The 16945-nt window shown below is 44.7% G+C and overlaps 1 protein-coding gene across 1 annotated transcript in view; it reads right to left on the minus strand.

Moving 5' to 3' along the window:
* Nucleotides 1-16945, minus strand: part of ptprt (protein tyrosine phosphatase receptor type T) — a gene marked incomplete at both ends in the record, with an annotated part of 296589 nt that overhangs the window by 14168 nt on the left and 265476 nt on the right. The window contains 7 exons of the mRNA XM_080545458.1: nucleotides 1541-1676; nucleotides 4627-4781; nucleotides 6364-6480; nucleotides 6918-7015; nucleotides 7316-7352; nucleotides 8437-8522; nucleotides 14946-15033. Of these exons, the coding sequence (XP_080401584.1) occupies nucleotides 1541-1676; nucleotides 4627-4781; nucleotides 6364-6480; nucleotides 6918-7015; nucleotides 7316-7352; nucleotides 8437-8522; nucleotides 14946-15033 (717 nt within the window). The remainder of the gene's footprint in view (nucleotides 1-1540; nucleotides 1677-4626; nucleotides 4782-6363; nucleotides 6481-6917; nucleotides 7016-7315; nucleotides 7353-8436; nucleotides 8523-14945; nucleotides 15034-16945) is intronic.

Raw genomic sequence — 16945 nt, forward strand, 5'->3', positions numbered from 1 at the left:
TCCATTACCTCCGCCCCCCGCGTTACTCTTGTGGAGAAAAAAGCCTTTTAAAAGATTAATTGCTTTGTTGTTTTGAGTGGGATTATCTTTGAATAGTGCTTTAAGCTGACACAAATTGCCCTCTGTACCCATTAATGCCACAGCAGCCATATTTAGCTCTTGAAATTGCATACCTAACCACCACGCGAGTCCAAAACACACAAGCCCTGCTCATCATTATCTACAGTACTGTAGATAAGGGCTAGCTTGACTCAGTGTAAAAGTTTGCTGTTCTATTATTTATTATCTGACTGGGCTACCGCACGGCAGTACTGTATATGCAGCAGGTCATACCCCTCACTTTACTCACAGAATAAAGAAATATATGTGTCGACTTGGCTCATCTATTATTTCACACCTTTAATATTGATAGGATCATTGGAATGGATGCTGCATGGCTGAACACACCATCCACCTGAGGTGTAGGGGGCTTGTACGACTGGGGAAATCATCCAGAGGACACGCGCCACACACATGTTGTCGGTCGTTCTATTAATACTGGATAACCATGCCCATGACGTGTCAATGAAACGGCTGCTTATTAGAAAGGCTGAGAATAAACAATTGTACGTCGTTCCATGAGACAATAATACCTGGCTATGAGGAACAGACTAATGCAGAAGTAATGCTTAAATCTATTTGTTGACGAGGTCTTCTCGTTTTGTTGATATTGACAGTAGACTAGCGCTCTTAATCTCTTAAGAACATGTCTCTCTCTCTCTCTCTCTCTCTCTCTCTCTCTCTCTCTCTCTCTCTCTCTCTCTCTCTCTCTCCACTAGGGGGATGGTACTGCTGTTGGGACTGTCCTGTGAAAGCCACCACATGTCTACATCCACAATGTGGAATGGAAATGTCACCCACCTAGCCTGGACTGGCCCATTTGAAAGACAGTCTTGATCCTGGATTTCTCTGTCTAGGTAGTGGACTAGATCTCACTGACTTCGGAATAACCACCCTCCCTGCATATTTGGACTCAACTCTGGATTAGCCTGTAGATTGTCTCGGAAAAGACGAACCTCACAGGATAACTGGCTTCTGTCTGAGGTATATTCTTTACATGGGTTTCGCAAAATGCTACACTATGCTAAAAGGTTTGCTTTCGCTATTTACCACCTAAATGTGCACTCCGTATAGCCTTGGTATGAAAATAGCTCAAGCTAAGGCTATACAAGCTTTGCTGCTCAACGGCACTACGGTTTCAGCACCAATTGAACTATAGTTGCATATGGATGGCTAACCTTTACCAGCTTGCTTTTCACCTCTGTTTGGTCCATAATTGGTCTATCCTCTGCATGGTGCCATGACTATTTCTACCATTAGGCTAATGTTATGGAAGCGAAGGCCCATGCTAATGCTAAATAGGTTACTTTTATTCATTGACATGGGGAGGCCTACGGGTGCTAAAGCTAACTAGCCTAACGAGCCATTTCCGCTAATTCTGCCATGCTCATTCGGTTGGGGAGGCCTATGCTAATGCTAACTAGCCCGCTGCTCCACCCACCTCTGTCTGCACCATGTTAACCCTCTGTGAGCGCAGCTCGCGGATGCAGTTGAAGATGTCCACCACTCCCTCGTTCTCTGCCATATCAAGCATGATGTCCACGGCGATGAAACAGCCTGTCCTCCCAGCCCCGGCACTGCAGAGAGAGGGGGAGAGAGAGAGGGAGAGAGAGAGAGAGAGAGAGAGAGAGAGAGAGAGAGAGAGAGAGAGAAAGAGAGTGATTCAAAGAGTACGAGTAAGCTTTGATCTGTCATCCATGTCCTCAGTGAGTCCTGCCTCTGTTCAGTACAGTATGGGGCAGCAGTTCCTAATCTGTCCTCACTATCGACCCAGCCGCGGTGGTTAGCATCGGGGACACAGGAAGACACGTGGCCTCCAGCTCGATCATAAACAGGCCAGGAGGGAGACATATCCAACCACACAGGCTCCCACCATTAGCCCATCGGGGCCCGGGTCATCTGGAGCGGCGCTGACACACAGGGCACTACATCAGCCCCTGGAGTGACAGGTAGGAGCTGGACACATTTTCCCACCTGACCCTGGTGTTAGGTGTTAAAGCAACAACCGGAGACGGAGAGGGCGGGAGGGACGGGGGATGGGGAAGGGGAAGGGAGGAAGGGAGGTTTAGCGATGGAAAGGGGCGTAGTGGCAGTGGAGAGGGAGAGTGGAGAGGGCGAGGGGGGGGGGGGGGGGAGGCGATAATTCACTCAGTAGCATCCTGACAGTTCTAGGAGAGGTAGAGGAGAGAAAAGGAAAGAGCGGGAGCCAGGGGGCCTGTGCTCGGTGGCTCAGCAGCCCCTTACGATTGCCCTGTCAGTCCGGGGTGATTAATGGGGAGAGTGGCGAACAACTGGGCCCCGGCTGGGGGGAAAAACAGCCAAGGAGCGGCCCCAGGAAATTAGAAATGACTCGGAAAGTCTGTGTGTCACAGCAGGCGATCGTGTGGTGCCATCACTCTGATACCGCCTGGCCACAAAGCTCATCTGGCCCCCTGGACTTGATCTACATCCTCCGTCGTTCAGCAGGGACTAATGCAGGAGACTCCGTAGGACGGGCATTCGTTAACGCCTATTAGAGGTAAGGCGACGTCAAATGGCTAACCTTTTTAAGGAAAAAACAGAAGTGACGGTGTTAATGTTCCTATTCCAGTGAATGGAAGAAACATGGAGATTAAGGCCCAATCCCATTTCACCCCTTGCTCCTACCACTTAGCCCTACCCCCTCTGTTTTGCGCGTTCACATGTAGGGGTAGGGTGTCCCGATTCTTGTTGGGATGGAGGGGTAGGGCGAAGTGGTAGGGATACTGTACATGGCCCTCCAAATGGAGTCTTTTCAGAGGGGCACTCCAAACGGAGTGTTATGCGAAATCTCCCAGAATGCCTTGCGAATCAGTGGCAAGATAGTAGCGAACGCACAAGCAACAAAAGAAAACCACAAATGTAATAATTGTCTTGGTTAATAAAGATTTAAATGATGATATCCATCATGTATTATAGAAGAATAAATGGCATGTATTATAGAAAAAAAAATCCCTAGTATGCTGATGTCTCGCTAGCTAACGTTACAACATTGTTTTAAAGCTGATTTGTGCATGACGGTCCCGCATTTTGACATATTTCCATGTCACATTTCCCCCCTTTGATGGCATATGACGCCCAAAATGTTACTTAAGTCCAGAAGCAAAGTTGTTGAACTTATTACCCCTCCTCTAATATCAGTGCAGACTGGCAGGGTAGGGACACAGGTTGCTAGCCTACAGAACACCGCTATTCGGTCATGAACTGGCCTGGTAATGAAGCATTGTTTTTTTTATTTGATGACTTGCTTGAACGATTGATAACGTCATAATTTGTAAAGAAATCGCGAGGTCCATGCTTTTCTACAATATACTGATGACGTATCAGGGTCTTGAAGGATAGTCCCATTTCAACCACTACTCCTTGTAACCTGAGGGTCAAGTGACACTAGAAAATTAGGGGTAGGGGTAAAAATAAGAAAAAGGAATTGAGCCGGTTAAATATAACGGTGGTGTGGGGATCCTCTGGTTGCCACCCCTCTCTCACTCCAACATACCTTCCTTTTTCACAGGCAGATCGTAAAGGTTAATGTCATCGATCCAATTTATGGATGGGGGAAGATAAGAAAAGGGGGACAGAGAGAAAGTGTTGGTTATAACCTTTGCCATTGTGTCTCTTAATCCCCCCCCTGCCCCCTCCTCACTAGGGAATCAGAGAGGAAGCAGAGGCCCCGGTGCATCCTGGGAGGAACAGGAAAAAGGACGCGCTTGGCACTCGAGCTAATCCACTCTGAAAATGTCTTAGTCACATCTGGTTTGTTTGGAAGGATCCGGAGCCAAAATGCCAAATTGCATTGTGCCATTTAGCAGCCTCTCCCTGTCACATCTCATTGTCCACACACACGTGTTCCCTTCTCCCCCGCCTCCCCTCCCCTCCCTTCCCATCCCATCACCACCCCCATTTCTCCCCTCTGCCTGTCTGAGCGGCAAACTGCCTCAGTCTCCGGGGGGGGGGGGGGGGGAGAGGCCTTCGTCTTCCATCGCTCTAACTCATTCATATTCGCCAGTAAAGATGAAAGGAGACAGCTCACAGCGACTGTAGTGCTTCTGTCTGTGGGGACTCGGGGGGGGGGGGGGGGGGGTAGAGTTGGTGGGTAGAGTGGGGGAGGAGAGTTGGGGGAGTGAGGTGGATTTGGGGGGAGAGTGAGGGGGGTGTAAGGGGAGTGAGGCACCGTAGGAGGTGCAGTCAAAGGGAGTGCGTAGGAGTAGTCACCCGTACTGCGGAACACAAACCTTCCCTCTAGACTGCTGGAGAAGATGACTGATTAAGCTCCGAGGAACAACACCAGGCTGCCAGAGAACCTGCCTCACAGACATACCCTATATCCCATGTGAGTGTGGCCTGCGGTGGCCGGATAGGTGAATGCAATGACTCCCACTACTTTTCCTTTTCATCCTACCCAGTCACGTCAGATCAGTGATGACTCACAGCAAGTGAGGAAAGGGGTGCGTGTTTATTCAAGTGGTTCAACAGGTGAGTCTACCTGCAAGTGGGCCTAGATGGGTATACCTGCAGTGGGCTACGATAGGTCCGGCATCAGGCGGGTTGAGGAACTTGACCTGGCGTACGAACCCCAGGAGGCCGGTAGCGTAACAGGGAACGCCGTGGTCAGGCCAGCTGGTGAAGTGGAATTGGCGAATCTCCCGAATCTCATGGTGGCCCTTCTAGGAGGAAGAAAACAGGCTCAACATGGAGACAAACACTACAGTGGAGTTTTCCCAGAAACTGTGTGGCTATCGGCTCCCATTCTGGCCCGGCTGGAGGGAAGAAAAAAAAACGCAGCTATCGATTTGTTTCTTTAGGAAATTGTGTTATGACAACTCGAGAGTATGGGTAAGTACTAAGGCAAATAACACACAAAGGCGATTTGATAACTGCAGGTCCATTGATTTCCTTTCCCCCTGATGTTAAAATTACATTCCTAAATCAATACAACCAGGACTCCTCACATAGGGGTAAACATCCCGGGTCCTACACAACAAAGCTACAACGTGCCGTAAATCTCAGATCAGAATGTGTGTCCACCAGAGTGACTTGAGCCTCTAGCAAAGTGGTATGGAACTGCGGTCACTCCTAAAAGCACAAGGCATGTTGGGTAAAAAACGAACAAAACCCCAAAAACCACTGAGGTTATCCGGCAGCCCATACAAGGAGTAGATACTTGGAGAGTGGACGTTTACAGTAGCTTGGCTACAATTATAATAATCACAGGCTTCACACCTCCACTCCTACCGCTAATGCTAAGCGGTTAATTGCCATTTTGGTGGGTGAGCTGTTTAATCCCCTCCTGCCGGCACTGATATAAACCAGGAAAAAAGACCTGGCGTGTTTAGAGTTTAAGGGAGCATGGTGGATGGGTACTGTACACTATTGAAGGTGGAACGGTGTAAGCAGGGGTGCAGAGTGTCTCCGCCTGCCAAACCAGTGGGCTCTATCTTATCTTATTCTCCAAGGATTAAAAATATGTGCAGGCTTTCAGATCTGTCTGCGTGGTGCAGTCAAAAATAATCCCTTTGGACTCACCATTAATAATTCTTTTCATAATTTTCACTCTCGTTATTCCCAGCAATTAATGCAATTTAATACGCTACAGATGAACATTACACATTCAAAGTATGAACTCGGGCATCATGGTGCACATGGCTGGGTATTAAACATTGTGATGTGATGGGACTTGTTGAAATAACATACAGTTATTCTTTCAAATGTTATGAGAGGAGTTTGGAGAAAGTTGCTTTATTGTTAAACAGATGGATTAATTGCATTCAAAATACGTCCACAACAAGGTGTCGTGTTGTCTGCATAAACAGCTTTCAAGAAGCCTCAGAAAGATGCATTTCAAGCTCATCAAAGCTCTGCTGGTTTCTGCAACTGTTCCTCTGATGTTTGCTTTGAAAAGAACCCAACCTAAAAATGACATTCCACTCAGAATCGTGCACTCCTACCATATAGCCCTTAATGTCCGAAATCTAGGTGTAATTGCAGTATTCAGAGTAGATTGTCCTACAAAGACACCTAAACAAAGACAACGCTTCTTTGAGTGTCTAGAAAAGCTATATAAGTCTAATGTATTATTATTATTATTATTATTATTATTATTATTAATGTAAATCCTAACCGGCTTCAATTATACTCTGATTTACCAGATGAAAACGACATCGCTTCACGTCCTAATCAACCACAAATGTTAACTTGTAGGTTTGAATGAATGAAAACCAACAAACAGCCATGTGGTTGACAGCTTACCTTCTGGACTGTGAACGTGCGGATCACGTACTCTGCCAGTGGCTCTGTCTCTATCAGGGTCACCTTGATGTCTCCATACACCTCGGTCTCGTCAGGCCAGTACCTCACACACTTCACCTGTAGACACAGATAGACACAGTAGAGGGAGAGAAGTATATCAGTGAGAGAAGACAATTCCTGCTGCTAACGTTAATGTTAGCTAATTTAGCGTAATGCTTATGTTTACTTCCCCTGACAACTGTTACCTTAACCGCTCAAAGTTAATGCCAAATACTGCCTAACCCCTAACATTACTACACAGTGACATGTTCACGCCTTGTACTAAGTGGTGCTATCGTTTCGGAAACAGTAGGTGACGTTTGCCTCTCTCTCTCTCTCTCTCTCTCTCTCTCTCTCTCTCTCTCTCTCTCTCTCTCTCTCTCTCTCTCTCTCTCTCTCTCTCTCTCTCTCTCTCTCTCTCTCCCTCACCCTCTCTCTATCTCTCTCTCACTCACCCTCTCTCTATCTCTCTCGCTTTGCTACCTCTACTCAAATCTGTTTGTTGATGAACTCACCCTGCCCACCTCCACCAGGTTGGTAACCATGACGATACTGCCGGAATTCTCCTGCCAGATCATCCTCCAGAAGTCTCTCACAGTCTCCTGCATGGGGCCTGGAGGACGGAAACAACCACCTGATCACCCGGGCAAGCCTACACCCATGCCCATGATCAATTACAGATAAGGCCCAATTTGTTACGGCATACAAGCATGATGTCTTAAATTTGTCATTGGCTTTCACAGCACTGTATATATATATATATATATATATATATATATATATATATATATATATATATATATATATATATAGTATTTAGTGTGCTCGGGTAATTGCCACCCCCGTGTCTAGGGACACTTTCCAGGTGGTTCCTGTCTTAACAGCCCTCTACCTCGCATCCGAGTTTAATTACCTTGTGTGGCGATGTAATGTCTTGGTCTATGATACCCCTGTGGAGCCGAGATGAAGGGGGGGAAAAAACACTGTCGCAGTTAGCTCAAGGTCCTTTTCAAATCACATCTCATCAAATCAAAGGATCTTAATTATCTAATCCCCCACAATGGTAAGCAATTCTATCATTGCTCCTCTGAGACAGATAACCTTGTTGAAATGAATATATCACTTTCATGTCGTTAGCGGCATTTCACCAATTGTGCCGTCATACCCAGTGGAAGCGTTTTTAAAAAAAGCGTTCTTCTCCAAATTCATTATGATTACAACCACTGTGAAATAAATTACCAATCAACACAGTGGAAGCTCCTAGGGCTGGAGCTGAGTAGAACAATCAATTTCACCAGCAGATCTTGGCACAATCGACCCAGTAATTGTTTTTCTAAGAGGAAATGGAGGCTCAGTGACATGATTATAGATACAGCTGTAACGCTGACTTATCCTACCAACACGTAGGGCTGTTCACGGCCCCCGCAGCATAATAGAGACAATCATATGGACACTGTCATTACAGCCGCTGTGTCACAACGGGACGCATTCAGGACCAACAAGAGAAAATACATTTGGTACTAGATGTGGTATGTTTACAGTAGGATAATATGACAATATTATAGGCACAGTGCTCACTGCTTGTGTGAATATGGATTTAATATGGATAAGGTTTCTATATCATGCCAGTTCTGATAGACACCCACAGTTCTGATTGACACCACACATTACCCTGGATATCAAATATAACATCTTTTCCTTGTCACAAAAGTCATCCCTCTGGAAAATAGCCATGTCTGCATTGGGTATAGATATCGACAACCCTTAGGGAATGAGCTGCATACTAATGTGGTACCAAGTATGTGGTAACCTACCACAGTTTTCTCTGTTCAAAAAACCCGACAACAACTGCTTCTTAGTGGCAATTGGAACAGTGTACTTATTGGCGTATTGTTGGCCTTCACATGGTGTTTAATGATGTGGGTTGTTTGAATGGTTGATAAGGTACATTATGTGATGTCAAATGTTGCTAGTTTGCTTGTATGGGCTCTAGGTGTTATCATTCAGCTCATCCTGTCCCTCTGTCATACTTACGTCTATGTAGTTGGCGTTGATGTAGTCAGAATGGGGGTCTCCGTCCAGCAGTTGCAGCCTGACTCGAGTGTGGTCATCTGTGGGGTCAAATATTCACAAAGAGCAGGCCTAAAGTTACATTTACCCATGCAAGGACCAACAACTACACCTTGTGTCTCAGAACAGTGGTGTCCAATATTGACATACAACAGTGGTATTTATACTATATCTGCCACTAAAGAGACATGGCATTGCTGTGTTTGAATGGTATCAGGTCCATCTGTAGAGGCATCAGTCACATTACACTCATGGGACCGTTTGAGGACATGCGTTACATTTTCCCTACTCTGTCAACGTAGTGATTTCCATCTCTAAATGACCCGAAACGGCACAGCAGCAAAGAGTACTTATCTTAATGCACGATTGAATTAAAGACTTCAACTCCAGCCTCTACAGCCCCCCCCCCCCCCCCCCCCTTCCTCTCTCTCTATAAACATATGAGCCTTTACTGTACAGTAGAGGAGCTGGCTGACTTGCAAAGGAGCTGGCTTTTCTTTGGGCAATTAAAATAGTTGATGGTGGGCCTGTGAGAGGAGGAGGAGGAGGAGGAAAAAGGGACCGGAGAGGATGAGTAACCCACTGCTGCCATCTCACTTTGATCTAATTGAAATGCAAATGTGTTGCCTCTGTAGTGTCTTCCTGATACTGCAGGATATTAGAACCCCCAGAAACCAACCAACCAACCAACCAACCAGCCAGTCAGCCAGCCAGCCAGTATACCTTCCTATCTGCTCTTATCAGCAATATAGGTCTATAAACCAGGGTTAATCTCTGACACCTTCTCACAGCTCTAAACCGACACTTCAAGAGGGAGCATCTCTCTCTCTCACGTAACCCCCCGTCTCACCGGGACGCTGTCTGCCTGCCTGCCTCCTGTACTCCTCTCCTTCACACGGCGCTGTATGGAGACTGAGGTAATTAAACAGGCCCGTGTCAGCTGTCACAACAAAAGCCCGCTGTAGGGGGTCCTCTGCTTGCTCTGCACCCAGAGTGGGAAGCTTAATTGGGTAGGGACCAGAGGTTCTGGTGGCACACAGGCACCTTCCTGACACGTGGGGTCCTCAAGGCCTTCAGGCTAACACTCATACGCCTCTGGCACTAGCCCAATCTCCATACTGAGGGGTCGTGAACTTATTACTGATGAATACCTGTGACTCCTCAGTTGAATTCTTTCGCTCACTCTTTTCTAGCGACTGTACCACTGTCATCAGAGGGAGTGTTGTAAAAAAAAATGGTGAACAAGCTTGTATACTTTGGACAGCTTGCAGTGCATGTCCATGCTATGCTACTAAAACCTGTAAAATAAGTGCATTATTTGCATGGGTGTTGCTGAAACAGATGGTGGAAGACATTCCGTCAGGAGTTTTGACGTTGATATTGTGTTTTTGCAGGGAAAATGTCACCCACTGTTTCGAAGTGAGACCTGGAGAATATCATGATCTCCGCTTCACAGTCTACATCATGGAGAAAGGATTACAGGATGACAAAAATAATGGGTAAATGTTTTTAAATACACAGCAATGGAACCTGAAGTGCTGTCACTGAAACGGAGGGTCTTCACTTCCACTAAGCATGTACTGTATGTTACAGCACCGCTAATCACTAAAGCCTATGTTGTCCCTACAGAGTTTTTTTTAACCTGTGCTAAACTGTCAACTTGGCTGAACGCATTACGGAACTCAGCAGCCTATTAAATCCAGACCTCCCGTCAAATAGGCTAGAATGCCGTTTCTTACTGTTTGTGCCGCAAAGCATGCTGGTCGTTGATCCTGTTTAATCCCGTTCCGCAGTACTCAAGATTAGACGTTGGCCCCCTGAGGAAGTACCTGAGAACTACTCAGGGTCTCGTCATCAACAACAATGTTTACTTTGACCGGCGTTTGGACGAGCATCTCCCAGAACTGGAGTGGATCAGGGCAGGAAGGTGTATTAGCAAAGGAGGGAGGTTTCTGCCCCGCGGGGAGACATTCAAATGTGCAGGCACAGTGAAGTGTGTATATTAGACACGTTTGGAAGCTATACTGTATATCTGGCTTTTTTTATGTGTACAGTTACAGTAAGTCTGATTATTCCTTTTTGAATGTGCCATTTTCTCTCTAATAGGCTGAAGCTGTCATACTGTATATTGTGTGTCTCATTAGATTACAGTAATTACATCAATTGCTCGAAATGGTAATTGCACAACCATATCATTAATTTCTTACACAAATAATATATCATTCAGTTGTTACACCATGGCTCCATTGTTTTGAGGAAATCTCAATTATAGATTTATTTTCTGGGTTTCTTAATGTCAACGCCAGGTGCAGTAAACATTGGGATGTGAGTGAGTGGTGGGAATGCTAATCATTAGTCTTTGGTCAACACATCAGAGGCAAGACTTCAAGGGAACCTCTGAAGATTCTTCAGTTACGTGCTGGGAATTAATGTCAGTTAAGATTTGAGCGACTTGCAAAGAGCTTGCGGGTGTGACAGACATGCTCACACGCATGCAGCAGAACTTGAAGGGAGTCGAGCTACCTCCGAGGCCTTCAGAGTGACGGGTACGTCTGTGTTCTTTCTAATGAAAACGAACAAGTTGGATACTTGTTATTCCGAAAGCACTTCACACGTGGTACCTCCTGACGGTGAAACGCAGGAGTCGAGACACCTAGTGGACTCTGGTGAGTGACAGTTTGTGTAATAACATGCCCTTAATGGGGGGGGGGGGGGGTGTTGCACAAGTCAAGGAGCCATACCGTGGTATTGGTGCTGGTCGGATGCTGATTGCATCAGCTAAAGCTTCTCATTACGTTTTTGGAAAAAGAAGAAATATCATTGTTCCTATGCCTCGATTTCAACAGTCTTTGTGTCTAAATGTCCATTGCATTAACATTTATGGCATTTAGCAGACACCTTTATCCAAAGCAGTCCTGACAGCAGTGGGCAGCTCGTTCCACCAGTGGGGCACGAGGACAGTGAAAAGTTGTGACCGAGTAGCAGGACCGCTGCATCCACGTAGAGACGGTGGCGCCAGGCGGCCAGCCGAGGTGGAAGAGCGGAGTGAATGGGCAGGGGTTTGGAGGCTGACCATTGCTTGCATGTTAGGGAGGGGCTGTTCCCTTTGCCACCCAGTAGGCGAGCACCAGGGTCTTGAATCTAATGCGACATGTGATGGTGTGTGACGAGGGGAGTCTCGACTCCCCGACACCGCCTACTGGCGACATGGATTATCAGTCTTATTGGACAAATTACTAATGCTTGTCACCTGTTGTATGTTTGTATGTGGCTATTTAGGTGTGTCCCATTTCCCTGTTCCCTTGTCAGTCGATCACTTGTGTTACCCGTTTGAAACCCTTGGTAGCCTTTGTATTTACTGCCGCTTCACGTATCAGGTGCTCTTGATGTTATTTGAGTCTTTATTTGTTGTCGTTTATTTAAGCTTTGTATTTACAGTACATTGGAGCCGGATTGCTCAACTTTATTTTTGGTGTGCATTATTATTATTTCAGTGTTGAAGTTAGTAGTTGCAGAACTTGATGAGCCTTACTGCTCCACACTTTATGTTTTTACCGTTTGACGTTTGCAATGTTTGAACCTGCGCACCTTTTTCTCAGTAAAGAGAACCTTTATTTGACTTACGCTCCGTCTCCTTACTTGATCTACACCGCACCTGGAACCAACACACTTGTACTCAGAGAACTGTATTAGAAACGTAGCAATGTTGCATGAATTACATGTTTTGTAGGAAGACATCTATGAACTCTTATTGTGTGTCCATACACTGACTATGCCATCTGAATTGCCCCTACAGGGATTTATGAAGTCATACTGAGCCAGACATATACCATGCTAATAACTTGAAGATACTTCATGCACCCAAATGCCTTCTTTTCTTTGAGCTTCCAAATGTCCTCCCTGGGTCCTCGTTCTCACTGATAAAATGTACACTTTACTATTTGTTTCAGTAATCAACAATCATCAGCATTGTACACAACAAAAGATGACAGAGTGTGAGGTGAAAGCAGCCTTTGTGACTCAAAGAGGATTGTTTACTTTCTATTGATTAAGAAAGAGTGTACCTCGCCTTGACCAAACTGCACCATGGAGGATGTGGTCCTTGTTTGAAACTACTATTGATTACCCATACTCTACATCTCACAATCACTACCTCTCGCAGATAGCGCTTTGAATTAAATATATACAGCTAGTCAGTGAGCATCTGTCAGATTTCCCTGGAGATTAACCAAATTTGCTTCCCAAAGAGATGAAAGCCAATATTTTTGTTTGAGAACTTTTCTTTCCCTAAACAAATGAAAAACTATATCAAGAGGAACTATTCTTGATAAGATAATACAAAATGAACAATAACATTTAAGGAATAATAACAAATGTTTCATTTTAAGCTCTGCTTTAACAGGTCCTCTACCACCCATCCGTCTATCTCTCTGATATGTAAATGTTTGCCAATAACTGTTTATTTTGGTAGCGGAGTCTGCTCAATTATAAATGACCATATGGGAGGCTTTATGTTTACACAGAATGGTGAGAGAAAAGCACAGAAGAAATGGAATGGGACAGATGCCTGGAATGGGAAAGTAGCTCATTGCCGCTCCTCTGTCAACGTTCCATAAATTGCCATAGGTAATCAGGCGTGGTGGGGATCAGAGTGGTGGGTTTACAGTTTAGTATTGATTAACATTTTAGTCAGATACTGACGGGCGTGTTTATGAGGAGCTATTTTGGAGGAAAGCATCTGGGCATCAGACGAGAGAAGAAACTCTGACTCACTCTGAGTCACAACAGACGACCGTCAAGTTTACAGAGTAGAACTCTCCACAATGGGGCTAATGATTACATTCCAATTGCTGTGTGTCTATTGTAAATGAAGATGAAGATATCTACAGTGTTATAAGACACCTACAGTGTTATAAGACACCTACAGTGTTATAAGACACCTACAGTGTTATAAGATACTTACAGTGTTATAAGACACCTACAGTGTTATAAGACACCTACAGTGTTATAAGAAACCTACAGTGTTATAAGATATCTACAGTGTTATAAGACACCTACAGTGTTATAAGACACCTACAGTGTTATAAGACACCTACAGTGTTATAAGACACCTACAGTGTTATAAGACATCTACAGTGTTATAAGACACCTACAGTGTTATAAGACACCTACAGTGTTATAAGACACCTACAGTGTTATAAGACACCTACAGTGTAATATTACACCTACAGTGTTATAAGACACCTACAGTGTTATAAGACACCTACAGTGTTATAAGACACCTACAGTGTTATAAGATACTTACAGTGTTATAAGACACCTACAGTGTTATAAGACACCTACAGTGTTATAAGACACCTACAGTGTTATAAGACACCTACAGTGTTATAAGATATCTACAGTGTTATAAGACACCTACAGTGTTATTAGACACCTACAGTGTTATAAGACACCTACAGTGTTATTAGATATCTACAGTGTTATAAGACACCTACAGTGTTATAAGACACTTACAGTGTTATAAGACACCTACAGTGTTATAAGACACCTACAGTGTTATAAGACACCTACAGTGTTATAAGACACCTACAGTGTTATAAGACACCTACAGTGTTATAAGATATCTACAGTGTTATAAGACACCTACAGTGTTATAAGACACCTACAGTGTTATAAGACACCTACAGTGTTATAAGACACCTACAGTGTTATAAGATATCTACAGTGTTATAAGACACTTACAGTGTTATAAGACACCTACAGTGTTATAAGATACTTACAGTGTTATAAGACACCTACAGTGTTATAAGACACCTACAGTGTTATAAGACACCTACAGTGTTATAAGACACCTACAGTGTTATTCTTTTTCTGTGTCTTTTTTAGGGTTGAAAAAAGAAAAAAAAAGCTTCAATAGGAAATTAACTTTTATCCAAGCATGCCGTGAGATGGACAGTTTCCATTACAAGGCCATGTAATTAAAAGGGTTTTACTAATCACAAATGTATCATAATTCCTGTTGGCTATCAGTGCTTGACAGGTTATTTCATTTTAGCCGATGTTTCATTTAAAAGCCACTCTCGCCAGTCTCTAAACCCTTAATAAAAGGCATAACTGTCCTCATGCACAATATGCCTCTCTTGTACGGCTCTAATTAAAGCCTGAGGAACTCTAACAATATGACACAATACTTGGGACAGCACTATTCAGAATCACTTTGACGTGTAATTACAACAATGTATCGCCGTTCCAAAATGTGAAGTTTCTCGCTTAGGGAAAAGATGAAACCGTTTAAAGACAGCATAAGCCCGGATTGTGTGAGTATATGTGTGTGCAAAGGAATTGGAGGATATGTCAAGCAGAAGTGCATTATGGGTAGAGGAGACTCAAGCGATGACAATGAAAAGGCTTCAGTTAAGTTATCAACTAGCCTACAGTAGCTCGTACTGTATCTGTGTCACGTCGGTACTCACAAGCGATGATGTTGCCGTAGCGGTTCTTGTTACGGTTCTCGTCCTTCTTGGCTGTTTCCCACGGTGCTGTCTGTCCTTCAGCCAGCCCCTGAAACCAACCAATCAGACTCTGACATTATTATATGACATCGCTTTTGTGTCATAAGCACAACATTGTTCCCTTTCATCCATCATACAGTAACTGTAGCAGATTAAAGTGTTCGAAAAAGAGTGTTGGGAAAACAACCAGTTAATAACTAGATGAAAGGTACTAATCCTCCTGCGACAAACTGTTTCTCTGTTTGAAGTTGTTTGATTTGTTCAGACTCAAAAGACTTGTGGATGAGGGGAGACTTGGTCCTCATATACCGTTAAACCCTTCCTCAGACTTTGTTGCCTGCAGATAACGATGTAAAGATCGTGAAATAGAACATGAAATAGAAGCCTGATGATTGTGCTTCATCGATTGCTTTCTTATGGGATTAGTTTCATGTTCTTTCAGATGTACTTGGACTTGTATGCTTTCATATGCAGCCATGGAGAACAACTCAAATACTCCAATACATACATACTTCCTCCTCAAGCCTATGCCAATCCTACATTGAGATGTTGGATGCTTGACGATTTAAGTTAGCTAAGGACGTGTGTGTGTGTGTGTGTGTGTGTGTGTGTGTGTCTGTGTGTGTGTGCGTGCGTGCGTCTGTGCGTGCGTGTGCGTGTGTGTATGCGTGTGCGTGTGTGCATGCGTGTGTGTGTGTGTGCGTGTGTGTAGTCGGCACCCCAACCAACAGTCTGAAGTCAAATGATCATTTAGCGTCCGTTAAAGGATCTCAGGCTTCAGGCATTAACCCTAACCACTATGGCTGTCAGCTCACTCCACAGTGGGGCCCTATCAATCCCAGTCCATTGGAATTAGCTATCTATCCCCAAACAGAGCGCGTATTAAGGACCACATGTCAAATGGCTTTCAAAAATAAGAGGCCTCCATTCCACTTTCTCTCCCTCCTGTTTGTCTATCTCTGTCATGATTGGTCCTGGTGTCTAAAGCGGGGCCGTCTTTGCCGTGAGCGATCGCGCTGCCGTCCCAGGGAACAGGTGAGGAGGGCCCTGAGACTAGTACTCCATCCCGTCACATCCGTCTTCTTATTGGGTGTGAAATAGACCCAGACGGCGCTGGCTCTGGTCCACACACACACACGCACACGCACACGCACACGCACACGCACACGCACACAGACACAGACACACACACACACACACACACACACACACACACCGGCTGATGTGACAGACGCGCAGGGACACAGAGCTGTGATTTATGGGTGCAGGATTAGAACCCTCTGGTGCTCTTTATGAAGAGTTTAATGGCAACGCTACAGTATGTATCCCGCATTGTTTTTCATGTATTTCCAATAAATAAATAAAAAAGAACATATGACCTATTTAAAAAGACGGTAATAATAATAATAATAATAATAATTCATTCAATTTATATGGCGCTTTTCCGAGGCTCAAAGACGCTGGAAAGCCACATGATTTGATTACATCATAATCGTATTCTTGAAGATGCAATGAATCTTGATTATTATGATGTGTGCAAATGGATGTACTGTGCATTACAGTATGGCGTTCTTTTGGGAATGAAACTCTCCATATGCTTGCTGAGCTCCTTTCCATGGGAACCAGTGAACGGGGAAAGAGCATGGTGACGGCTGGTCCACCCGGCTACCTGATCTGCTGATCTGCTCAAACGGTTGAGTACATACATGGATCCCAGACATGTCAAGTGTGTGGTTCACCTAGCTGTCCAAATAACAGATGGCTGGAAAAAAAATATTTAAAAAAACCAAAACATCTCTGATCTCTGTGGTTTCATGGTGACGGTGATGATTAGGCCTTGCAGAGAGGCAGTGGAACTGAGGAAAAGAGAGAGTGTGTGAGAGAGAGTGAAAAGAGAGAGGGAAAAGAGAGAGGGAAAAGAGGGGGGGATGAATAAGAGAGAAGGGGGAGAGAGAGAGAGA

The sequence above is a fragment of the Nansenia antarctica genome (genome assembly GCF_963989245.1).
Source record: "Nansenia antarctica genome assembly, chromosome: 15".
In the NCBI taxonomy this organism is placed as follows: Eukaryota; Metazoa; Chordata; class Actinopteri; order Argentiniformes; family Microstomatidae; genus Nansenia; species Nansenia antarctica.